The 23,508-nt window shown below is 55.6% G+C and overlaps 10 protein-coding genes across 12 annotated transcripts; 8 read left to right on the top strand and 2 right to left on the bottom strand.

Annotated features, from left to right (window-relative positions):
• Window positions 1-55: 55 nt before the first annotated feature.
• IUM83_11880 (TKL protein kinase) lies at window positions 56-4,137 on the top strand (the record flags this gene model as incomplete). Its single annotated transcript, XM_067936467.1, has 12 exons — window positions 56-123; window positions 281-487; window positions 560-634; window positions 712-852; window positions 925-1,137; window positions 1,211-1,354; window positions 1,428-1,640; window positions 1,718-1,792; window positions 1,879-1,953; window positions 2,027-2,104; window positions 2,175-2,323; window positions 2,438-4,137. 12 exons carry the CDS (start codon window positions 56-58, stop codon window positions 4,135-4,137), a joined length of 3,138 nt encoding a protein of 1,045 aa, XP_067792070.1.
• Window positions 4,138-4,454: 317 nt separating this feature from the next.
• IUM83_11881 (protein-L-isoaspartate O-methyltransferase) lies at window positions 4,455-5,177 on the top strand (the record flags this gene model as incomplete). Its single annotated transcript, XM_067936468.1, has 1 exon — window positions 4,455-5,177. The coding sequence occupies one exon, from the start codon at window positions 4,455-4,457 to the stop codon at window positions 5,175-5,177; it is 723 nt and encodes a 240-aa protein (XP_067792039.1).
• Window positions 5,178-5,717: 540 nt separating this feature from the next.
• Window positions 5,718-6,586, top strand: IUM83_11882 (Protein-L-isoaspartate O-methyltransferase; the record flags this gene model as incomplete). Its single annotated transcript, XM_067936469.1, has 2 exons — window positions 5,718-5,936; window positions 6,014-6,586. The coding sequence occupies 2 exons, from the start codon at window positions 5,718-5,720 to the stop codon at window positions 6,584-6,586; spliced, it is 792 nt and encodes a 263-aa protein (XP_067792040.1).
• A 113-nt stretch (window positions 6,587-6,699) lies between these two features.
• Window positions 6,700-8,980, bottom strand: IUM83_11883 (cell division control protein 45; the record flags this gene model as incomplete). Its single annotated transcript, XM_067936470.1, has 3 exons — window positions 6,700-6,844; window positions 6,920-8,342; window positions 8,434-8,980. 3 exons carry the CDS (start codon window positions 8,978-8,980, stop codon window positions 6,700-6,702), a joined length of 2,115 nt encoding a protein of 704 aa, XP_067792099.1.
• Window positions 8,981-9,320: 340 nt separating this feature from the next.
• Window positions 9,321-9,824, top strand: IUM83_11884 (protein kinase; the record flags this gene model as incomplete). Its single annotated transcript, XM_067936471.1, has 1 exon — window positions 9,321-9,824. One exon carries the CDS (start codon window positions 9,321-9,323, stop codon window positions 9,822-9,824), a length of 504 nt encoding a protein of 167 aa, XP_067792041.1.
• A 421-nt stretch (window positions 9,825-10,245) lies between these two features.
• On the top strand, window positions 10,246-11,119 carry IUM83_11885 (Transmembrane protein; the record flags this gene model as incomplete). Its single annotated transcript, XM_067936472.1, has 3 exons — window positions 10,246-10,667; window positions 10,739-10,945; window positions 11,011-11,119. 3 exons carry the CDS (start codon window positions 10,246-10,248, stop codon window positions 11,117-11,119), a joined length of 738 nt encoding a protein of 245 aa, XP_067792042.1.
• Window positions 11,120-11,800: 681 nt separating this feature from the next.
• On the top strand, window positions 11,801-12,670 carry IUM83_11886 (TonB-dependent receptor protein; the record flags this gene model as incomplete). The annotated part of the gene is made up of 2 exons (XM_067936473.1): window positions 11,801-12,119; window positions 12,207-12,670. The coding sequence occupies 2 exons, from the start codon at window positions 11,801-11,803 to the stop codon at window positions 12,668-12,670; spliced, it is 783 nt and encodes a 260-aa protein (XP_067792043.1).
• Window positions 12,671-15,286: 2,616 nt separating this feature from the next.
• On the top strand, window positions 15,287-17,509 carry IUM83_11887 (START-like domain; the record flags this gene model as incomplete). Of its 2 annotated transcripts, XM_067936474.1 has the most annotated exons (2): window positions 15,287-15,618; window positions 15,746-15,755. In XM_067936474.1, the coding sequence occupies 2 exons, from the start codon at window positions 15,287-15,289 to the stop codon at window positions 15,753-15,755; spliced, it is 342 nt and encodes a 113-aa protein (XP_067792044.1). The 2 variants fall into 2 exon arrangements, with proteins under 2 accessions (XP_067792044.1, XP_067792045.1); XM_067936475.1 differs by having other exon boundaries at window positions 15,287-17,509.
• Window positions 17,510-20,425: 2,916 nt separating this feature from the next.
• On the top strand, window positions 20,426-21,638 carry IUM83_11888 (ubiquitin-40s ribosomal protein s27a; the record flags this gene model as incomplete). Its single annotated transcript, XM_067936476.1, has 3 exons — window positions 20,426-20,506; window positions 21,092-21,197; window positions 21,271-21,638. 3 exons carry the CDS (start codon window positions 20,426-20,428, stop codon window positions 21,636-21,638), a joined length of 555 nt encoding a protein of 184 aa, XP_067792036.1.
• A 176-nt stretch (window positions 21,639-21,814) lies between these two features.
• On the bottom strand, window positions 21,815-22,915 carry IUM83_11889 (the record flags this gene model as incomplete). Of its 2 annotated transcripts, none has more annotated exons than XM_067936478.1 (1): window positions 21,815-22,915. In XM_067936478.1, one exon carries the CDS (start codon window positions 22,913-22,915, stop codon window positions 21,815-21,817), a length of 1,101 nt encoding a protein of 366 aa, XP_067792038.1. The 2 variants fall into 2 exon arrangements, with proteins under 2 accessions (XP_067792038.1, XP_067792037.1); XM_067936477.1 differs by having other exon boundaries at window positions 21,815-22,123.
• Between the last annotated feature and the right edge of the window lie 593 nt (window positions 22,916-23,508).

The raw sequence follows: 23,508 nt of genomic DNA on the forward strand, positions 1-23,508 counted from the left end.
ATGACTAAAATAGTACTGATTGTCAATAGGCTCAGTTCGAAAAAACAGGGACACTATGAGGCGTCTCTGCAGGCGCGTGCTCCAACTTGCGGCGCTCGCGGCGGCGGCAGGACGCGCGGAATGGTGCGTAACGAAGCTGCGTCAGATTCTGCATCCTCTTGGCTGTCTGTAGCTACCCTGTTCACCCCCAGCCGCTGCGTATTGGCGCTGCAATTAAAGTTTTTCGGTTGTCATTTACCAATATTGTCTGTTTCTGTATGCTTCGACTTTTTGTTGTCAGTTTGGAGCTCTCTGGCCGACAGCTCACCAATGTTACGGCTTCTGGCAGTGGATCCACGCTGGCCTTCGCCTTCTACAGCGACGGCACGGTGGTGTCGCAGCTCTCGGCCTCGGACCTGGCCCAGGAGAAGACCCTCTTCCTGCAGAACAACTCGCTGACCGGCATCCCGGCCTCGCTCTTCCAGACGGCCAGCAGCCTGACTTACATGTAAGCATACGGGTTGTGACAATATTGCTGGCTTGCAGGCATTAATTGCCGTGTTGTGTTTTGTGTGAGCAGAGATATCTCAAACAACCCATTGGCAGCGCTGGAGGCGCAATCTTTTGCCAACATGTCATCTTTGCAGACCGTGCTGTAGGTTTATCCTGCTTTGTAGTTGCTTTGTGGGCAATTTTGGTAATTTTTTTGTTTTTTTCTTTCTTTTCGTGTAGGTGCACGAATACGGAGGTGTCGGTGTTGCCGACAAACCTGGTGATGAATTGCCCGGTGTTGGATACAGTGTCGTTCAATGGGAGCTCTATTCGGACTGTCCAGTCGCAAGCGCTGGTGAATCTGCCCAAGCTCCAATACATGTATGTGGTGAAGACACTTTGTTTTGGTTGACAAGTTGCTGGTAGGAGACTAACGTGCTACCGTTTACTCAGCTTGTTGGCGCAGAATAACGTATCGAAGATTTATGGAGACTCGTTTGTGAATTTGACGGCGCTGCATACACTGGATCTGAGATTTAATGAGCTGCAGTCAGTTCCTAACACGCTGTTGACGGCGTCTTCGTCGTGGAAGGCCCTCGATTTCTCCCATAACCTGATTTTGGACGTGCCCTCCGGCATTCGGAACGCTGTTGCTGAAGGATACATGTGCGGTAGTGTTTGCGAGGACATCAAGGCTTTTGCTACATGGTTCTGACTCGAACGTGGTGCTTGATTGCAGCTCTTTCGACTATAATCAGTTGGTCGAGATTGATGAAGGCGCCTTTGCTGACGCTTCAGGGATCTATGAGCTGCGGCTCGCATCCAACGCCATTTTCACCATCAACTCCAAAGCTTTTTCCGGAATGTCAGCGCTGAGAAAACTGTAAGTGGTTATGTTTTACAGGGTAGTTTTATGTGCGTAGAAGTGTTCTAACAAGTGTGCTCCCCCTGAATAGAAATTTGAGCGACAACGTCATCTCAGTTATCGATCAATATGCGTTCGAAGACATCAACGGACTCCAGGAACTGAGGCTGGCTGCCAATAACATTCATCGACTGACGCTGTCATCGGTTCCAGCAAATCTGGAACGTTTAGAGCTTCAAGAAAACCTGCTCGACCTCATGCCTGATTTCCCTGACAACTTTCTAGCCTCCGATCTGGTGTACCTGTACGTCATGTTTTTGCCATAGTTTCAGGTTTGCTTGGCGTGTTGTAAACTAACAATGGTGTGTGTCTGGATGGTAGGAACATGAGCCGCAACTACCTATGGTCTATTTCGACGAATGATGCCCTCACGCCGTATATAGGCCTCGTGACATTGTACGTATGAGTAAACTCGTACGATTTTGGACTCCACTCCTTTGTCATAATTAGCGATACTAACTACTGTTCCTTCATACTTCCAGAGATCTAAGTAACAATCGCCTCGTTAACTTCAGCTCCGCTGTGTTTGACCCGATCATGTATACAATCGAGTCCATGTACGGAGGCGATTTCTCTTTTTTGTTCCTGTTTTATTGCTGATCTTTGCTTTTGGCGAATTCCATGTTCCAGGAATTTCGACTCAAACCTTATCACATCCATCCCCAGTACGAATTTCATTGCGCTTGTCAAGAAGCTCCTCACCAATATGTACGACCGTTATGCTTTGTGGAGTTTAAAGTTGAGAGGCGCTCACACTAAATTGTTTTGGACGGTAAAGTACTCTACTGGACAATCCAGGTATTGGATGGTCATCGGACGTGGATATGCGCAATGACTGCCCGAACGGCAGTGTTTTCGAGGAGATTAACATGACATCCTCGACAGGCTCAGACGTGTCACTCTATGGCTGCATTCAGTGCGTTGCGGGTACTTTTCACGACAACTCAACAGGGACCTGCGTGGCATGCAGCGAAGTATCATCCCGTGCGTATTCAGAGGAAGATGGAGCCACGGTTTGTTTGTATTGTCCATACTCGTCAGATCTGGAATCTGACCGCACAATGTGCAAAGACTTTGAGTGCAACATACTGTGCTGGCTTACGCTTTCGATGGGAATTGCAATTCCGGGTATAATCTTCAGCAGCAAATTCTTGCTCTACTTGATCATGAAGAGCTCCAAGCGAACGCGCAAAATGGATATCAAGGAGCAAGAGGCCATGAATGACTGGCGTATGGGGCTAATGATGCACCAGCTAGCCGAGCCCACAAGCCCGAGCGATTCGCTCCTAGATGACGAAATTGACGATGACGCTTCGGAACGCGGGGAAATGCCGTTCCGCATCTACGACCTCCCGGAAGAAACGAAAGACCTCGTGCTGAGCACCTTACGAGACTACTTTCAGATTCGAAAGGAAAAGCGATGGCGTGCACTTCCCCTGGCTGAACAAGAGGCGATGCGTGAATGGAACGACGTGGAATGGGAGACCTTCCACATGCATCGCATTCTTAGTCGCAGCTATCATGGTGAAATTTTTCTGGGTGATTACTGCGGCACACAAGTTGTCGTAAAACGAATGATGACGCTGCGCTTTGAAGTTAAGGAACTCGCTGATACTATCAAAGATGTTGAGTTGCTGGAATCATTGCACCACCCGAACATCGTTGCTTGCCTGGGCACGATGTGGTCAGATCCTGAACATTTGTGTGTCATTTCTGAATACGTAAAGGGTGGTGATCTAGCCGCCGTGCTTGAAGTCGATGCACTGGACCGCCCCAACTTCAGCAACTCATCGTTATCCCAAGCATCCGCTTCATCTGCGCTGGAGAACCTGTCCGGCGAGGATAGCGACATCACCCCGTCCCAAGCTACGATGTATGGAATGTCGAAAAGCTCGTTAATCACACGCTTTCGCATAGCTTTGGATATTTGCAAGGCACTTGCTTACATGCACAGCATGGGTATTTCCCACAGTGACCTGCGAAGTAGAAACGTGATGGTGACGGAGCTGTTCCGGTGCAAAATTGGCGACGCTCGGCACCACAGCCGTGATGACAAGCATCATGCTACACACGTCCTACTTGTAGAGCCCCCTGCGACCCAGAATTCAGACTCCGACGAGGAAGAGGGAGAGGGCGTGCGATTCCTCCAGCCAGAAAGAAGAAACCCCCAGCAACAGGCTGGACCGATGTTACCGCTAGTGGCACCTGAAGTGCTACATCACAACTCAAAACACCTTCATGTTGATATCTACAGCGTCGGAATACTACTGCTGGAACTTTGGTTCTACTCGTACATTTTCTTCCAGAATGACCGACCAAACGATGAGTTCGAGGCGCGGAGTCGACCCAAGCAACTAAGGCTCAGTATTGATGATCATGAGGACGAATCAAAAAGTGCAACGACAAGAACAAGCAAAGAGGAAGCGTCTCTTCCCAGAACAGCCAGTGCTGTCCAGAAGGGCAAACTGCACAATGCTGCAATGCATCACTTCATGAGCAAGCTGCGCATGCTGGCAAACATCGGTAGCGCAGATCCCGACGCAGACGAGAGTAGCTTCGGCACCACACCGACATCTTCTGCGGCCTCATTGACTTTATCCTTGTCGTCATCAAGTGCTATCGTCGACAAGTTGTCTGGGGCAATTGAAGACTGCCTGCAAAGCGACCCGAAGAAGCGTCCAACCGCGAACAAGCTGGTTGACCTCTTCCAGTTCTTCCTGGATGAAATCAGCGCTGCATAGAGCAGCTCGCGCTCTTCATATTTATGAATACAGTTGGGACTGAACGATATCACATTGGTGCAAGCTGTGATGGAGCATGGGCTAAGGAACCTCAGCTGACCTCAAGTCCATGTCCCTACCTGGGACGGGCATTGATGCTGAGATACTTGGCCCGATTCTAACTGCCGGATCGAACGAGGCTCAAGGCACCGTTAGCTTGTCTTCCTCCATCTCCATTTTGGTTTTTGCCCGGAAACCCCAAGAAGCTCGTCAGGACGCTCCGATTCAGCAAGAAGGTGACCACACGCCGTTTCTCGCACCGCATACATTCGCCCGAGATGTCGTCTTGGCCGTGTAACTCGTCGAGCAATGAGGGCTTGGTCAAGAACTTGAAGCGCTCGGGTGTCATCAGCTCTGATGCCGTTTTCAAGGCGATGTTGAAGACGGATCGCGCCAAGTACCTGGCGCAGATCGAGACCCCCGACGGAGGGTTCGTGGGCGAGTTGCAAGCGTATCAGGACGTCCCGCACCCGATCGGCTACCACCAGACCATCTCGGCGCCCCACATGCACGGCCACGCAATGGAACTGGGTCATGCAGCGACCAAGGACGTGAGAAAGCCGCGTATCCTGGACGTGGGATCGGGTTCTGGGTATTTGACGGCGTGCCTCGGTCGGTTGGTGGAAGACAGAGGTGGCTTCGTGTTTGGTCTCGAGATCATCCCGGGCCTCGTGCAGTTCGCCAAGAAGAACATCCAGATGGCCGACGGTGACTTAGTCGACCGAGGAATCGTGTCTGTGCGCTGCCACAACGGATGGGATGGCCTGCCGAACGAAGCGCCGTTCCACTACATCCACGTGGGGGCTGCAGCCGAAAGCCCGCCCCAAGCGCTCATGGAGCAGCTCGCGGATGGCGGACGGCTCGTACTGCCGCTGGACGAGCCTCGTGGCGGCCAGATCTTCGTGGAGATCACGCGGCATGGCAACAACTATTCGCAGCGCCGACTCTTTGGCGTCTGCTACGTGCCGCTCGTGAAGGAGCGCGAGCGCAAGCTCAGCTGAAGCCGGTGCATCGCGAGTGCCGAGAACCGTGGAGGTCAAGTTGAAGTTGCTGTGGTACCGTAGCCCCAGAAAGTATTAGCCGCCCTATAATTTTGCAAGCTTGATCGTATGAATCTCAAAAGAATTCGTCCACAACTTCAACTTGAGCTTTCGCTGTTCGTAGGCATCTGATCTGCGTCAACGATCTCGTGTGGCTTGATCGTCTTCGACGTCACGCGTTGTTCTTCCTCCACACTTGCTGTCGTCTATTCCGAAGCGTGTCTTAGGAGCGAAACGCTGGCCATACTAATCGTCCTCATATTTTTAGTGGTTGCGGCCAGGTCCGAAGCGAAGCTGCTCATCGCATGTCGAGGCAGCTCCATGAAGGCAGTTGAGTTGCTGGTGCTCAGTGGCCTGGCCAGTCGCATGAGACCTGCTCTCGCCTTCCATAGTATCACGCTCGCCATTCTAGAACCCCCAGCCAAGTTCTTGTTGCTCTGGTTGCCCCCACGCCAGCCAAGCTGTGAAACTCGCGCCGCACTCGTCACCAGAGAGGAGGCCATGGCGCCCATGTTGCCGCTTTGGCCTTGCAGCGCATCCACCAACGAAGATCTGGTGCAGAACCTCCAGAAAGCTGGAATCGTACGCTCCGATGCAGTGTTTGACGCAATGAAGCGCACGGACCGAGCACTGTTCGTCCCGCGGGCTGTCAGAGAGGAGGCATACCAGGACTCACCGTGCCCCATCGGCTTCAACCAGACCATCTCTGCACCTCATATGGTAAGGGGAGCCCGCTCCGCTGAACCTTCATCGATTCGAGTGATAACCTTGACCGCTCTGTTTGGCTGTGTGTACAGCACGCGCACGTCCTGGAGCTCGCCCACGCCACGTTTGCGGGTGTCCTCAAGCCACGTGTGCTTGATGTGGGTGCTGGATCCGGCTACTTGACTGCCGCGCTTGCCCGTCTGGTGAATGAAGCGGACGGTCGCGTGTTTGGACTCGAGCTGCTACCGGCGCTTGCTCAATCTGCACGCAAGAACATCCTGAACGCGACTCCCGATCTGATGAAGAGTGGCGTGCTGTCATTGCACTGCTACAATGGCTGGCACGGGCTTCCTGCTGAGGCTCCATTTCACTTCATCTTTGTGGGGGCAGCCGTCTCCACTCCGCCGCAAACTCTGTTGGACCAGTTGGCCGACGGTGGACAACTTGTCGTTCCTGTCGACGATCCACGTGGTGGACAAGCACTCGTTGGGGTAACTCGTCGAGGCGCCAGCTTCATCCACCGCAAACTAATGCCCGTGTGCTTCGTGCCGCTCGTCCGTGGAGAAATTCACAAGAAACGCCGCGGTGTCAGCATAGCTGGAGACGCGGAGATCCCGGGTCCGAAGGCTCTCCACACCTCGCACTCGTTCCGCGCAATTCGATAGAGCTCTATAGAGAAACAACACCTCGTGATAGAAATTTGAAGAAGTGAAATACACCGTCCACATCTGGACATCTCTGCGTCTATTTAGTTAGTTACCTTGCCGAGTCGTTAGCCTTAAGCATCCAGCACGTTGTGCAGCTGCTCGACGAAGTACTGGATCTCGTCGATCTGAATTTCCATCACGGCGCTCGTAAAGCCGTCCTGCCGGAAGTTGGCACCTGTTTCACCCGCAGCCAACTTGAAGGCAGTGCCTAGTGTGCTATGAAATACAAAGCAAAAGCAGTCAGCAACGCATTTCGATGCAATGGAACCAGCCGCTATGCTAAATACTTACTTTCGGTGGATCTCGCCAGGAGTCGAAGGGCACGTCAGACCAACGACGAGGAAACAGTTTTGGGCTGGGTTGCGCGTGATCAACACCAGCGGGACAATAGACTTGTTCGTCACAGGAGCCTCTTCTTCCGCGTCGCCGTCCTCTCCATTTTCACCGTCTTCACCCTGGGGTTTTCTCCGAGCGGGAGCATTGGGCCCGCCCCACTTTCCGCTCGCACGGTGAACATTGAGCAAGAAGAGTGCTAACTGGGTGAGCACGTTGGCGTTCGCAAAGAGCTCTTGCTCACGTTCCGGGACGTTCAAGCATACGTAACGGAAGTGCTTGACGCGGACAAGCAGCTTGCGCTCCATAATAGACAGTCCTACACGAACAATAGCCTGCTTGAGCGACATGGCCACCTTGATACCGCTCTCCATCAGCTTACTGGAGGTCACTGACTGACACGCAAGCGCTGTGTGTGCTAGCATAAAGTTTTGCTGCCTGAAATCGTCTTGAGGGGATTCTTCAGCAGCTTCCGCGTCTTGATCTTTCCCATCCTTCTCGACAGCATTACTGGTAGAAGACATGATCGAATCCAGCGAGAAAAGTCTTGTCAAAGAATTATGTTGCTGGTGCTGCGTCTCGGCCTCAAATACTGCACCAACATAGCTTTCGGGGGCTTCCAGCAGGGCTTGAAGTCCGTACACAGCATCAGCAGCGCAAAGCTGGTACTGAAACGCGAACGTACGCTTAAAGGAGCCGTAGAAGAGCTCATCTAGTCCAAATTCTGGCGCCATCTCCTGGGTCTTTTCGCGCAGCATCTGCTTCATCTCCAGAGGCATGTACGAAAACTTCTGCTGGCTCTGCCTTAGAGAGAAGCCCATGCGGGCCAAGAACCTGTGCAGCTCGGTATCGCCTGCGCTGTTTCCACCTTCACCTGAAGCGTTGCGAGCGCCAACGCGCCGGGCCTGATCGTGGTAGAGCCCAAGCTTGGAAGCCACGTAGTCCGAGTAGTACATGGCCTCGTACAGCGACCAGTGGCGGTAGCACATGAAGCGGTACTCCTCTTCAAAGTTGATTTTGCCGTCATCGTAGCCCGGGTGTCTGTCCTCCTCTCCATTCGCCCCGGGCCCGCTGGAGGGCGTCGGCGCGTCGATCGCCAGCACTTCGTCCTGGAACTTGGTGACCATGAGGTTGTAGTTGTCCGCGTCGATCTCCTCCATCACGAACTGCTTGGTCAGTCCAACGATGGCGAACCACAGCAGGTCCCGCTGCGAGCTGTTCACCTGCTGCGCCAGCTCAAACGCCACCGTGGCGGCCGGCGCGCCATGGAACGAGCCCCGGTAGTAGCGCAAGATCTCCTCTCGACGGCGTCTCTTGGCCATCACCGCACTCTCCTCCACCTCTTTCTCCTCCTTCTCCTCCTTTCTCCTCCTCCTTCCTCCTCTTGGGGCTCTGCTCAACGTCCTCGTCCTCCTCTCTCTTCCTCTTCTCCTTCTCCCCCGTCTCCGTACCAAACTCTACCTCTGCCTCACTCTCACTCTCTTCTTCTCCTTCTACATCTTCTCCTTCCTCCTCCTCCTCCTCCTCCTCCTCCTCTTCAAAGTCCTCCACCTCCAGATCCGGCCCGAACGCCGGATACTCCTCCAGCGCCAGCGCGCCGTCGTCGAACACCACGACCTGCCGGTGCTCGTCGTAGATGTTGGCCAGGTGGATGGGCCGGTGGCTGTCCAGCACGTAGCACTTGACGTGCGGCGGCAGCGCCAGCAGCTTGGCCACGTCCACGATGGCGCCGCAGTTCAGCAGCACCACGGAGCGCAGCTCGCCGCCGCCGCGCAGCGTCCCGTCGGCCCCGCGGACGCGCGTCTCGCGCGCCTGCAGCACGTCCTCGTAGCCGCGCACGGCCAGCAGCGAGTAGCTCAGCAGGTCGGCGCGCAGCAGCCGCGTGAGGATCTCGGCGGCGCACAGCGCGTCCACGTCCAGCGCCACCAGCACCAGCACGCTGCAGCCGCCGCCCGACTGCAGCGCGTCGTGCTTGATCTGCCCGTACGCGGCGTGGAACTCCTCGCGCGGCCACAGCATTCGTTCGATTAGCTTATATTTTCTTATATATATATATATTATTTGCGATAAAGTGCGGCTTAGGTTCGGATTGGTGGGGACAACATAACGGTGATGTGGCACACGTGAAGTTAGTGTACAGTTGGTGGGAAGCGGATGGCACATCGTCTGGTTGAAGTCACTGACGATCGGACGCGTAACGGCTGTTCACCTTCAGCTGCAGGAGGAATCCGCTTCCTTCCACGTGGAGCTCGGCTCGGCTCGGTTTGCGCTCATTCTCCGTCTCGTCGCGTCCGTCGCAAGCAGAAACTCCTTCCTTCCTTCCTTCCTTCCTCCCCCTCCCGTCACCGCAATTGCAGCCATGTCGCTCGACTTTTCCAAGGTGGAGAACAACCCCGTGCCGCTCATCGCCGAGAAGCACAACCCGAACGTGGCGTTCGTCGTGTACCGCAACAAGAACAAGAACGTGGTCGTGTACGCCGTGCGGCTGCTGGAGGACGGCACGCTGGACCCGGAGAACCCGCTGGACGTGTACTGGATCATGTTCGAGCAGGACGGCGCCCCGCGCGAGGAGCTCAACATGATCGAGCGCAACACGGCGTACGGCGCCACCGTCAAGCCGCGCGAGGGCCACCCGGGCGAGTTCGAGGTCACGCTCACGTCGCTCAAGGACCGCGTCATCTACCTGTCCATCGTGGACGGCAAGCCCGTGGGCCGCGGCTCCATCAACGGCCAGGACGGCTGCACGCTCGAGCGCGTGTTCGTGTACTCCACCTCGTCCTGGGGCATGCCCAAGGTGCAGCACATCGAGATCCACGGCAAGGACGCCGCGGGCAACGCCATCATGGAGAAGAAGCTGCCTTAAGCACGGGACAGACTGCTCTCTCGCTACGGTGCTCGCTCGATTCACCGTCCCCTTTGGGGGCGCCCAACTACACAGACAACACATTGTAATAGAAAAATAATGCAACACCCGTGAGAAAGTAACCAACCGCTTGAGCAGTGTGCATGTCTTGCCAGGAAGAGCACAGCCACGCGCGAAACGAATGCAGGATACCCCCGTGAAAGTCGCATGCGAGCTCGGTATTCTTGGCTGAGATGTGCAACGTCATGGCAGTTGCAGCCCAATGGTGCTGGCATTTATTATTGGGAAGACGTCGGTCGAGATTGTTCTGGTCACGCCAACTCGGCCGACGTGGGCGAAGACGGCAGCGACCTGAGCGCATTTGTAGCAGAGCGCGAGGTTCTGCCTGTATTTGCATCGATAGATCGGTGACGGTATCAGGATGACGGATGTGGAGGACTCGGCGGTGAACGACTTCCTGCTGATCCTGGAGGAGCACCGTAAGAACTGCGAGCGGCAGGGCAAGTACGTGGAGGCTGAGATCGCCAAGAACCGTCTGGAGGAGCTCAAGGTACACGAGGAAAATCGGCGGCGGGAGGCGATGCGCTCGCGGCAGATCGCCGAGCGCCTAGGTGTTGAAGAGGCCCACATGCTCGAGTTCCAGCAGTTCAACCAGGTCTGGGACCGCAAGATGGACGAGTACGAGCGCAACGTGGAGGAACTGGTCGTCAATATGCGTGAGAAGCACAAGTCGGAGCTGCTCGAGTTCCAGCAAAAGATGCTGGAGAAGCACCAGAAGCCAAAGTTCTCGAAGGACCTGCTCAATCTGCGGCGCATCGAAGAGCACCTCGCTCGGCAGAAAGAGTAAGTGGCAGGCTAAGCTCTCCACCATGATAGTTCCTCACCTTTCTCACCATGGTTTCTTCCGCACGTAGCTACGGCGAAGCACATAAGATCAAGCTCAAATCGGACGCGCTGGAGGCCTGGGAGCTCGAGAAGTGGCGCAACCTCAAGCAGCAGGAGATGTTCCAGCGCGAGGTGACCTTCAAGCAGCGGCAGAAGCAGGACCTGGACGCTCTCCAGAAGCGAATTCAATCCGGTCGCGAGGAACAGAAGAAGCAGCGTCAAGTCGACCTCGAACGGTTCGTCTTCTCTCTCCTCCCTACCAAAAAAATTCTTCAACTTCTCTAACTCGTTTCGCTTTCAGACTCTTGCAGCGGTACCAGAACGTCAAGGCGGAGCTGCAGCAACAGCAAAACCTGGAGCGAATCCGGCACGAGAAGTTTGCGCAGCGGTCAGGGGGCGTAGTGAGATGAAGGAAGCACTCTGCTCTGCTCGAGCACCAGCCCAATAAACCCAGCAGCTCAATCAACACCCACCTACAGCCGATGTATCATTAAGAGAGAGAGAAAAAATATCGTTCTCTGTCATTTCCGGTCCAAATTTCGTCGTAAGTGGTGCATGTTGCTCCTCTCCCTCTCTTCCAATTGCACGTCGTCTTTCATCTCCTCACGACGTCGTCTTCCGCTCCAAACACGCGATCTTCTGCATTTGGTCTCTTCAAAGCGCCTTTGACTGCGGATTTCTAGTCTCTCCGCACCGCCTTGAACGCCTTCTTGTTCTGCAGCACCATGTAGACCATCGGCAGCACCACTCCCACCAGCAGGATCACGAAGCCGGTCGCGTAGGCGCCCGAGGCGTACGACACCGCCACTTCCGCGTCATCCATGGTCAAGTCCGACTGTGATTGGCGCAAACTGCCTTAAGAAAATGTATCCCCCATTCAGCCAATCACATCATTTAAGTTAGACCACAACAACTCCCTCCATACTATCACCTTACAATGAGTAGTCAGAGGCTTTACGAAATACACATATGTTTATTTTATACAACCACACCTCTAAGATACAAAATGCGAACATTTTATCATTAAATAAGGGATTGTCGGCATCTGTGGTGGTCATTCAGGATTTGTCAAGATGGTCCTGTTCCGGCCGATGCTGCGCGCGCTGCAGCGAGGCTCTCCGCGCCTCTTCTCCTCGGCTGCGCCCTCCGCCGCCAAGCCCAAGGGCCCCCCGTTCGCACGCTACTTCTGGTACACGACGGCCATCATGATCGGCATCCCGGGCGCCGTCGGCGGCGTGTTCGTGTACAACCTGCAGACGGACGACGAGTTCTACAACCACTTCAACGACCGGTACCCGGAGCTCATCGACGCCATCAACGAGTACGTCCCGCTGAACGAGACGCTGCTGGAGCTCGCCAGTCGCGAGGACATTGGCCCCATCGGCTCCACGGAAGATCTCATCAACGAGAGTACGTCGGAACTTTGTTGTTTTAGAGCTGTAGGGAGGTTTAATTGCGGCAATTATTGACGGTTTATGGTGAAATTTGTTGCTGCAGCCGTGACGGTGGTGGCGGAGCTGAAGTCGGGCGAGAAGGTGCGCTTCGAGGTGTCGGGCTCGGCCAGCCAAGAGGAGATCGAGAAGCTCGCGCTGAAGCAGTCGGCCCAGCCGGAGAACGACCGTGTGGTCGCTGTCACCTTCGCGGAGGACGGAGAGGCTGAAGAGGAGAGCTCTTCGGCCAAGCAGGCGGCGCCCACGGCGCAGGAGGCCTGGCCGCCCGCACCGCGTGTGACGTGGGGCAGCGCTGCGGCCGCGCAGAAGAAGAACAAGAAGCCGCTGGACTCGGCGAAGGAGCTTCGACTGCAGATCGAGGAGATCCGCGCCCAACAGGCCGCGCTGGAGGCATCCAAGTACACCGGACGCGACATTGACGAAGCGGACGAGGAGATTGCAGCCCTGGAGGAACGCAAGATCGCGCTCAAGGAGCAGCTCCCTCGCAAGCGGTTCCTGTGGATCTTTTAGAAGTGATATGGACATAACAAGCTCAGGCTTACCTCGTATTTTGTTTTCTACATAGCTTTGCAACTGAAACTTTAAACCTCGCCTCCACCTACGACTAGGCGAACTGCAGCGATGGTGTCGCATATAACCACAGGCGTGCCACTAGCATGTCTAGTCTCGACTTGCTTCTGCGGACGTTGTTCTTGAAATGAATTTCGAGCCCCAATCTTCTGACTAAAGGAATCGAACTCTCATAATTTCAACTGGTCGAGAATTTAGTTGGACCGCTGGATAGCATCTCCCGGTCGGAAGCTATCCTATCAAAAACCGACTTACATGTGTTAAAACTTTCAAGGGGTTCCTAGATGCTTTAAACCACAATCGGTATCGTGTTTTTAGGACCCGTATCCGGGATAATACAGTGCATGTAATACATACTTAAGTATACAGTATACGGTAGAAAACTTTCCTTATTTTCTGTCGATGCTTTCTGCCTGAAAGAAGGAGCAGATACCTAATGATATCGACTGCACATCATACCTTGGCGATATTAGAGCATCTCCAAATTCTTCGATCTGTATACAATGAAGCTCGAGATCCATTGGTACCGGTAGTATCATGCTCCAATCAAGACTTAGAAGTCGAGTGGAGAATCAGTAGGACTACGTAGTAGACGAGAGTAGACGGAACGAGAACGGCATTGGCGAACACGACAAATGTGAGTTTTGATTTTGTTTTAAGTATTGTTCTTTTTGTGGTTAACGTTGGTAGCATTCAGAGCGAGCGCGGCATCAACCCCGTATACCGAGAACTCCTCACTATACCCGGCGGTTCCAGCTACAGCTATGACAGCATTTGTGGTGCTTGCGATGCCGTCGGCATCATGCCGAGCTAGTCCATGACCAGTGGTCATTGACCAGACTTGATTTCCCGAAGAGTAATTAGCCACCTAATACATACAAATGCGGCTGACTACGACAACATGAAAAAAATAAATGCAAATGCAGGAAGCGGGGGCGCTGAAAGACGTCCTTCACCATCGAGATATAATGCATGCGACCGGATCGAGAAGAGGGTGGAGACGAAACGGATCAGTCGGGAATCAGCAGGAAAGTCATGAAGACAGCGTTGAAGCTGCTGTCGTTCTGTAGTGCTGGAAGATCGCAGTAGAGAGCGACAATGGGCACTAAAATCATGAGCCGACGCATCCAATGACAGCGTTCCCGTCGATCTCATACTGAGATTCTCATATGCCAATATCCGGCGCGTGTCCCCACATGAGAAAAGAAGAGCATTAGCGCGAGTAGCAAGATCGAGCTGTCAAGATACTTTTTTGATTCTTTGGTGGACTGCAAGTGGACAGCAGCCATATCCGGGATAACGTGCATCGAGCAATTGGTCTGGCTACTCGCGCGGATTGGCTGGCGTAGTTGAAGTGCGTGTAACGCCGGCGGCGAAACGGCCTCTCATGATCTCCCCGCCGTACAGCCATTGCATTACTCAGTCCTGCCAACCATGAGCCCATGAGCCCCAGAGGCGCCCCCGCGGTGCCGTCGCGGCCAGTTTCCCGGAGCCGCGATGCGAATCAGCGCAAATCAGCGCACGCACTTGCAACCGCCGGCGGTTTTCGCTGCTCGGAGTCCACTATCGTGGTGCTGAACTGCCTCCAGCTCGTCCGTCCAGCGCCGGCAGAGGCGGAGTTTGCTACCGTGGCAGAGCTCGGCCGGCGGACTCAGCAGCCCACCTAGCCGTGCTGAGGCAGCGCGATGCTGCTTGCTATCCACATCGCCACCACCCATGCGCTGCCCAAGCCTTGTTGCCTTCTTGGCGCTGCCAAGTTGGCAGAGGCGCCACGCCCGACGCGAATAGCTCACAACGAGATGACAGCAGATGATCCGCACTGAGAAAATGGGTGTGATCGTCGAGATGCAGGTTTGGCCAAGACCGATTCAAGTGACGCGGCCAATTTCCCAATCCGCGGCGCTTGTGAGCATGCCGCGGACTTCGACTCCGACTGCGACACCGGTACGGTACATGTAATACATCTACCGTACAGTCATTCATCCAACGTCCGCAGATCTTGTCAAACGAGCTGTGGACGAACAGAGCTCTGTAGCGAGAGCCGGGGGAAGATGCCACCGGGCTGCATCGTCGCTGGAAGGCCAGCAACGGCAGAGTCCTCGCTTTCGCGCTGCCCACTTGGGCTCTTTCCCGGGGCTCTGGCAATCCAGATGCAGCAAAGATGGGTACGACGGTGTACCTCCCCGCCAAAATTTAGCCGCCTGGAACTCACTCAACAAGCACCGCCCAAATGCTAGCGTTGCATGAGATCCCACCCAAGAGAGAGCACCAGCGCTCCGCCCGCAGGCTGCAGCGCCCCTCGGCGTGGGTTGTGCTAGTGCGAATAAGAAGTCGGCTCTCGCTCTCTGCCCCCGGCGATCGAAAGCGCGGGCCCGCCTATGCAGCCCGCGCTGAAGCAAAAGATACCCCAGCTGCCGTTATCCCGCGTGCGATACGTCCGAACATGGTCTCACCTCGCGCATACTGAAGGCCAGTCAAGTCCAGACGACGAGTAGACGCTGCTCCTGCTCTCGGAGCGGAGCCGCTCACAACCGAATTTGCGTCCGTCGAGCAACAATGGCGTCGGACGTGTGCCAGCCGCCCATCAGCTCCGGGCTCGTGTCCACCTTCACGCTCGAGATGGACGACGAGGACGTGCGTGCCGAGCGCCAGTCGCTCAACGACGTGACCGCCGCGCGGCTGCGGCGCTACCACCAGCAGAGCGACCGGCGGCTGCACGCCACGCTGCAGCTCTTCCGCGAGCGCCAGGAGCGCGAGCGCCGCTCTCGCCTGCGCCTCAGCCGCTCTCCGCTGCCCCCAGAGCTTCCCCGCGCCGTCGCGGCCGGCCGCCTGGCCGCCGTGGAGACGCGCCAGTGGAAGCTGCTGCGCGAGAGCAGCGACATCCGCGTGTACCGCCTCAAGGCGCGGCAGCAGCGCACCTCCACCGTGCAGGCCATCGGCACCGTGCACGGCTCGCTGGGCGACGTCATGAACGGCCTGTACGCCGACTCGACACGCACGGCGCGTGTGCTGCAGATGCTGCTGAGTCCGCGCGCGCTGGACGCCCGCGTGCTGCAGGTGGACAAGAGCAGCACGGAGACCAAGCCCTTCCAGTTCTCGGGCATCGTCTGGATGGCGCTCAAGCTGCCGGGCCTGGGCTTCTGCAGACGCAGGGACTTCCTGTGCTTCAAGAAGATGGACCTGTTCAAGGACGAGCTCGGGGAAGACATGGGCTACTTGGTGCTGCACTCGATCGACCCGTTGGCGGACGAGCTCTCGCCGCAGCTCTCGAGCTTCGACACGTACGCGGCGACCGGAGCCACGTGGCCGCCGCTCAGTCAGGGACACCAGAACCGCTCGCGCAGTGCGAGCTCGGCCGGGGTCGGCTCGGGGAATTTTGTGCGCGGGTTCATCTCGCTGGCTGTGGTGTTCAAGAGTGTAGGCGACGACCGGGTGGCCATGTTCGCCCACGGCCAGTTTAACCCCAGCGGCCGCTTGCCGCCGGTGCTCGGGGACAGCTGCATCGCCGAGTGGCTCACGTCCATGGCCAACACGGTGCAGAGCGGCCAGGCCAAGAACCTGTCGTTGCTGTTGGTTGGACAGAGGCAAGTTAATGCAGACCACTCCACCGCCAGACAGCGCTGCGCGGTGTGCGCGCGATCGTTGTTCTTCTGGGATGCACCTAGGAACTGTCGTGGCTGCTGGAAGCCGTGCTGCCGAACCTGCCGCGTGACCAAACCAATCTTCTGCGCCCACTACCACCCGAATAGCGCTGCAGCAGGCGCTACATCGGGCCCATGCACCGAGACTTTCTGTCTTGCTTGTGTGTGCGCAGTGATCCCCTCCGGCGCTACCATCAACGCTCGGCTGATCAAGCGACTGGCGAAGAAGCGCAAACGGGCCCCAACATTCTTCAGGCCGACGATGACAGCCTCATCGATTACGGACGGCTCGGTCCCGCACCACCACCAACAGCAACAGCAGCCGGCGATGTCAGAGCGCGCGGAGCGATTGCTAGCAGCGGCCGAAATGTCTTCCATTTCGGTGCTGTCGTCGCGTGAATCGGAGAAGTACCAGCAGCATCGCCTGAGCCTGAATGCTCGACCAAAGAAGCGGGCTTACCTGCAATCGCAGCCGGAGATTGCAGGCCAGGAAGTCGAGGAAGGTGAAGATGGCATGGACGCCGCTAACATGTTGGAGGTGCTCGAGCACTACCAATTTCGTCGGGGTGGCACTGGCTCCGTCATTTCAGGGATTTCTTCGTCAAACGCGGGGACTTCGCTTCGCTCGTTCACGTCCGCGGACTTGGCGACTTCTTCGAGCAATCACCTTTTACTCGGCCGATTCTCCTCTGGAAACAGCCTGCTCACGCACAACAACCAAAGTTTTCTCCAACGACCGGCCGTCCCTACGACAGCGAGGCAGGGTCAAACGCCGATGGAACGACGTGGATCGAGGGCATTTCAAACTCAGAGCAGCTTCTGGCTGCCGAACCAGTCGGTCTTAGTGAAGAAGACGCAAGAGACGTCGCCCCCGCTTGACGACGAATACTACCAACGCCTACTGCAGAACTACCTGCTTCATACCAACAGCACCCGCAGCTTGGCAAGCGCGCTATCGTTCAGTAGCTACGGTGGCAAGTCGGCGGTGCCCCAGCCGCCAATCTCGCAGGAATCAAACGTGCTGTCGGAGCCCCAGTCGGAACCTCCCAGCGACGCTCGAGCTGAGTCAAACTGCTCGTCCGCCGGTGGGTCAGCGATACTCCCACCGGATGTGGTTATCTATCGCAGATTCCAGTGAGCTCTTCGCAGCTCCAGTGAGACCTGACGATGTGGATATTGTACCAAATTGTTCAAATGCTTTGAAGATGTCGAATGAAATTGAAGCTACGCATGTACAGCAAGCAATAAATACGTTCTTTGCCACTTTACCGAGCGTTCTGCTCGCTCGCTCTTGCCATCATTGACTATCAATACATCGACCGATTCCTGCCGGATCAAAACTGCACTTCGGCTTCGACCCCAATACTACCAGGTCTGTCCCCTGTTGCTTCTTCAAGTAGTTCGTCATTTGTTGGGTCTTCCTTTTGTTCATCCATTTGTGTGTCTTCAGGCAGCTCGTTCACGTTAGCCTCTAGTTGGCTGGGATCGATAAGCGGTGGATTGCTTCTCCTGCCTTTGGGGGTCCAGGTGCCGCTGGAGTGGTGGGAATGGGCTCGGCCACCCGAGTACTCTTCGAGGCCTGGTATTCCAAGTGTGCTGTTGATGCGGACTTCTTCAATCTCGCTGGCAGTCATTTCTTGCTTGGAGGTCCTCTTCCGCTGAGGTCTTGAAGTGGAGAGCCCTTTGCGAAGCGAAGACAAAGTGATCGGAATGACTTTGGCGTTGGCATCGTGTGATTCAGCAAAGCGGTGGAGTTCGGCTTGCGTAGCCGTAATTTGTCCGCGTTGAATGTGAGCCGATAGATCGATACTGCCATCATTTTCCACAATACTCTTAAGTCGAGAATCATCGCCCCCGCCGCTTTTAGTCCGCAACCACGTGCTCAGCGTTTGGGAAATGTCAGCAAAAGAAGGACGTTGCTCGGGATCGGCATCCCAACACTGCCGCATGAGCTGCTCAAGCCCTAAAGGTGCTGGTCTGGAAAAATCAGCAGGCCGAAGCCCCTCGTTCGCCACTTGGAGAGGCACTTGAAATGCGTTGAGGTTGTCGTAAGGATCTTTACGCTCCACCAATTCCCAAAGCACGATGGCGAACGAGTAAACGTCCGCTTTTTCGTCGTAAGGTTCGTGTCGGATAACTTCAGGTGCCGCCCAGAACGGCGTGCCCACCCACGTGTACGGACCGTATTGCACACTACGAAAGCGCGCAAGACCGAAGTCGGACACTTTGACGACGAGATTCTCGGACAGCAAACAGTTCTTGGATTTCAGATCGCGCTGTAATACGTCACAAGCGTGGATGTGAGCCATCCCTGAGGCAATGTCGAATGCGCTGGTGACTATAAGTTGGTGCGGAAAGAAATTGGCTGTATCTCGCAAGTACTCGTACAGCGAACCATTGGGCATGTACTCCATTATGAGGACATAGCAACTGTTCGTGAGACTTGCACCGAGGAGCTTGACGATGTTCGGGTGCTTGAGTGCGTTCATGACCCAAATCTCGCGCCGGAAGTTCTTCACCGCCTCCTCCAAGTTGTCAACGACCCCCTCTCGCGGCATTAGAAGCTTCACGCCAACCTTTGTGTCACGCCAGATAGCTGCATACACCTCACTCAGCGGGCCTGACGCTAACCGCTTGACCAGATTCACTTCGCGGAGTTTGACTTCGTACACTGAAGCCTGGTCTCCACCTACCTCGAATTGCACGTGTGAGCTGGCGCCGACACTCACGCGCCTTTTATCTCGGAGCTGCATGCTTGCTCGCCGTTCGTTCTCAGCTCTGTCCTCTGGGGATAATTCTGCCATCCCATTTTTCGTTTCGTATGAAGGCTCGTTGAAAAGTGCTCGAGAAGGCGAACGAGGTGGCATTCTCCTTTTGAAGAACTGGAATTTCTTCTTGAAAGAGCTCGAGTGGGTGCGCTCGGATGACATGGAGTCTGTGGAGTCTGTGCGGCTTCCACTCCCTCTTGCCCTTTTCGTCGGAGCGGCAACTCGTGCAGCTGCTAAGATGTTGCGTGAACTGCGTGCCACGGATACCGAGACTGCTCGAACCTTGTCGCTGAACTTGAATTTTGTGGGATGCATAGCGCTTTTCGAGCGCTGCCTGTTCATTTGAATTGAGAGCATGTGCCTGCTGGGGTCTCTCTTCTTCACCACCACTGATCCATCTCGTACCAGGGCTGGCTTTTCAGGATCTACAGAAGCTGTGGTGCTGTCATCGTCGCCAGGAAACACGAGCGGTGGGATCTGCGCTTCCGACTGCCCGTCGTCCTCGGCCGCGCATGTAGACTGCGCTGCAAAATCCATGTGCAGCATCCGCTGCGTCTGGAGAATGAAGGCTTCTCCCTGCTGCGGCGAGTTCTTGTGGCCTTGAATTCGAGCTTCTGTTGCATCCTTCTTGATGACCGCTAGAGGAAGAGGCGACGTTCGTCCGGCGACTCGGACGCCGCATTTACGCAGCAACCGACGAACTCGCCACGCCACCCCGCGACTCGTTCCGGTGAGCACCCGGTGCACCAGCGAGTTGTTCCGTGGGTCATTTGCCGCATTGCCGCGTCTTCCACGTCCACACAGCCAACAGCAACGGGAACCCACCAGCAATGCGCACACCACCAAGAAACAGCAGAAGCACAGGAACAGCTCCAGCCACGCGTCCACCAGTACGCACGAGTGCCTATCCGCGCAGTAGGCGCGCGAGAACACCTCGAACGTGCCCATGCTGGCCGGCCGTCAATGCTACCGTGTCTGGAGATAAAAACACCCTGAGATTGATCAACTGCGGCCTCGAAATAGCGTCCGACAGGCGAGAAATTGAGCAGCGCTGCGCTCACCAAGACTAAAATTGCCTGGCTGTATCAAGTGGTTGAACCTGTCATGCCCCTAAATACAGCACCATAGTACATGTACAAGTCAACTTCAACTTGTCAACTACCGGTTTCCTCGCTTAAGTATCCCCTCTTCCGCTTTTCGTCCAATCCGCAGCCGTCAAGTCTCACTGGCCGCCCTCGGACAAGTGCGGCGGTCACTCCCCGCTCCAGTGACTTCTCCACAATTGAATGGCTGCCAGGAGCTGCACGAGTGCGAGCAGCTCCAATGGGCATTACAGTCGACAGTTTGGATTTGGAAACCTCCTGACGGTATGTCGCCCCGCTGAGCTGCCCCAAGACCTGCGGATCCCGATCCTCGATGCCCCCCGCGCTCCCGACGCCCGCGCTTTCGGCCCAAGCGACGCGCTGCCTGTGACGACCACGCGCGCCTTGCGGGCAGCCGTCGCTTGGCAAGAAATCATCCGCGTCCTGCGTGTATCGAGGATCGGATTGGGGGCGGGCCACGAGGCTCCGCTGTGGCTCTGCGCCCGCCCCTGATCCGTAGGTATTCGTATGATGCATGGTTGCCTTGCCGCGTCGGTCCGATCAAGCCAATCAGCAGCGCAAAAGGAGGAGCACAAGAGAAGGAGGAGGAAACGAGGAAACCAAGCGCCAAGCTGCAGCTCAGGACGCCAATGAGAGGACGCAAAAGACGGAGGATTATGACGCATAGGACGACGTCCTTTTGCGGATTTCTCGTTGGTGGAGAGGGCGTTGCAGCTGGGTAGAAGGTCTTTCTTACGTTTGACTCTTTCTTTGACTGTTCCTTCGCTGCTGGGAGGAGTTGGAGGACCGACGCGGTAGGGAACTCCCCGGACCTGCGTGGGACTAACGCGCGCCCGTTGTGACTCACAGAAGATGCAGATTTTCGTCAAGACCCTCACGGGCAAGACCATCACGCTCGACGTGGAGCCGTCGGACAGCATTGACAATGTCAAGCAGAAAATTCAGGACAAGGAGGGTACGGCAACGCTGCCGCACTATGCTATATGGAGTGCAAGAAGGTGCTGACTTGCTTTGTTGTGGCTTTGCAGGAATCCCCCCTGACCAGCAGCGCCTGATCTTCGCCGGCAAGCAGCTGGAGGACGGCCGCACGCTCTCGGACTACAACATCCAGAAGGAGAGCACGCTGCACCTGGTGCTGCGTCTGCGTGGTGGTGGCAAGAAGCGCAAGAAAAAAGTGTACACCAAGCCTAAGAAGATCAAGCACAAGCACCGCAAGGTCAAACTCGCCGTGCTCAAGTACTACAAGGTGGACGACAACGGAAAGATCCAGCGCCTGAAGAAGGAGTGCCCGTCGCCCCAGTGCGGCGCCGGTGTGTTCATGGCCACCCACTTCGACCGCCACTACTGCGGCAAGTGCCACGTGACGTACCAGTTCCAGGGCGAGGACAGCGCTTAAGCGCCTTCCTTGTCTCCATGGTAGTCTCCAGTAGGCGTTGCCTGCCGTTGACCCGACTGGTGTGCGGCTTCGTGCATGAGAAGGCCTAATGTCAATGCAATGCTTCGGTTTCCATCCATCTCTAGCCCACGTCTTTATACTTCGCCATTCATTGTATCAATTGCTAAGCGCTACGTTCATTTGATGGTGTTCTCCATGACCTGGCGGATATTGCTGCGCTGAGGGTTGATGACTTCCCATTCCTTGGAGCTCATGAACGCTACAGTGTCGGTCTGTTGCTGGGAGTACACAATCGCCTTGGCAGGGAAGTCCTGCACGACGCCAGCGCCAACGCCTCGCACTTCGTTGGGCGTTTCTTCGACCACGTACGTCTCGCCATCCTCGATCACGTCGTCGCCAAATAATGGTGGTAAAGCGTAAGGGTCGGAACAGAACGCCCGTCGCTCGGCACTTTCGGCGTCGATCATCGCAGCTCGAGCTTTCATCTTGGGGGACACTTTACTGGTTGTTGCGAGAGCGCTGAGTGAGCTGGCACGAGGCATTGTCGGACTGAGCTGCTCGTCGTACACGTTGGGCGTGGCTGTGGTGTGTTGGAAGAGGATCGGCCCACACATCCGACAGACACGCACTGCGTCGTAGCAAAGTGGTGGTCGATACCGAGCTGCAACTTCGCGTTGAGGCGGTGTATAACCCCAGAACTCGTGCAAGTCCATGATGCACTTGAACGACACTCGGTGCGGCAGGTTTACAGGAAGAAACGGGAATGTGCACAATGCACATTCCACTCGATGGATGAAGCCGTAGCGTTCTCGAACGAGTTCTTTGGCGTACGGATCGTGCCGTGCAAGTGCTGCTTCTAACGATGCAGTGCCCCGACGGAGCGTATCACACTTCACGCGTTCTGCCCGAAGAATGCGAAGCTCTCGTGCTAAAATACGCCCAGAAGACAAGTCGCGCTTGATCTGCTCGTCGAACGCCATCACCATGGAGCTCTCTGTCCTGGAAGGATGGTGGTGAGGTTGAGAAACGACTTTGTTGTTGCTGTCACTACCTGATCCATGGCCGCGCTTCTTCTTAGCCTTCCGTTTCTTGGACAATGTCACGGTTTGCTGCTGAATTTCGATCGGACCCAACGCAGCTGACGAAGATGGTCGTGATCGAGTCTCGTTTTGTTCAAGAATGGCATCAATGTTGATAAGATCTCCAGCGCCTGATGATTCACCTTCGGCCACCATTGCATCCGTCTTAGGACGTCGCACAGTTCCTGCTGCGGGCATTCCTGAAGGTGTTCCAAGTTGCTTGTGTCGTTGACTTGGCCGGACTACCGGAGACAGCATTTGACTGTATGCCTGACGAAGCGAGAAGGATGTCTGTTTCAGTTTGGAAATGCTGTTGGGCTGTGGCGATGCGAGACACAACGTGACAGGTGGGGCGATCACATCCAAAGCCAGAGCTGCTTTCGGGGACACACAGAATGCTAGCAGCTTTTCCAAAGTACTGGTACCAGCGCTCGAACTTCCTCGAGCGATGGCGACTCGACAGCTATTGTGCATTTCGAACCAGAGCTGGTCATCAGGTCGTGGTATCCCCTTTCGCTCTAGCTCAACCTGCATCACCTTCACCGTTTCTTCAAACTTATACCGAGTGAGGAACTCCTCCATCAGTTGCAACGCGAACGCTGCCAGCTTATCCATCGGCTGTGGCACATTTATCGTGAGGTCGTCGTCGTCCTGGGGACAATCACTTTCATTGACACGTTCAAGCTTTTCTCGACTCTTGTGTGGTTCAAGTTCCTTGGCACTTGCAACCGAGTCGCTCTCATTCTCGCTAGCCATAACTTCGCCACACTTGCAAATGCAGTCGAACGGTG

The sequence above is a fragment of the Phytophthora cinnamomi genome, assembly GCF_018691715.1.
Source record: "Phytophthora cinnamomi strain GKB4 chromosome Unknown Contig37, whole genome shotgun sequence".
NCBI classification, from domain to species: Eukaryota; Oomycota; class Peronosporomycetes; order Peronosporales; family Peronosporaceae; genus Phytophthora; species Phytophthora cinnamomi.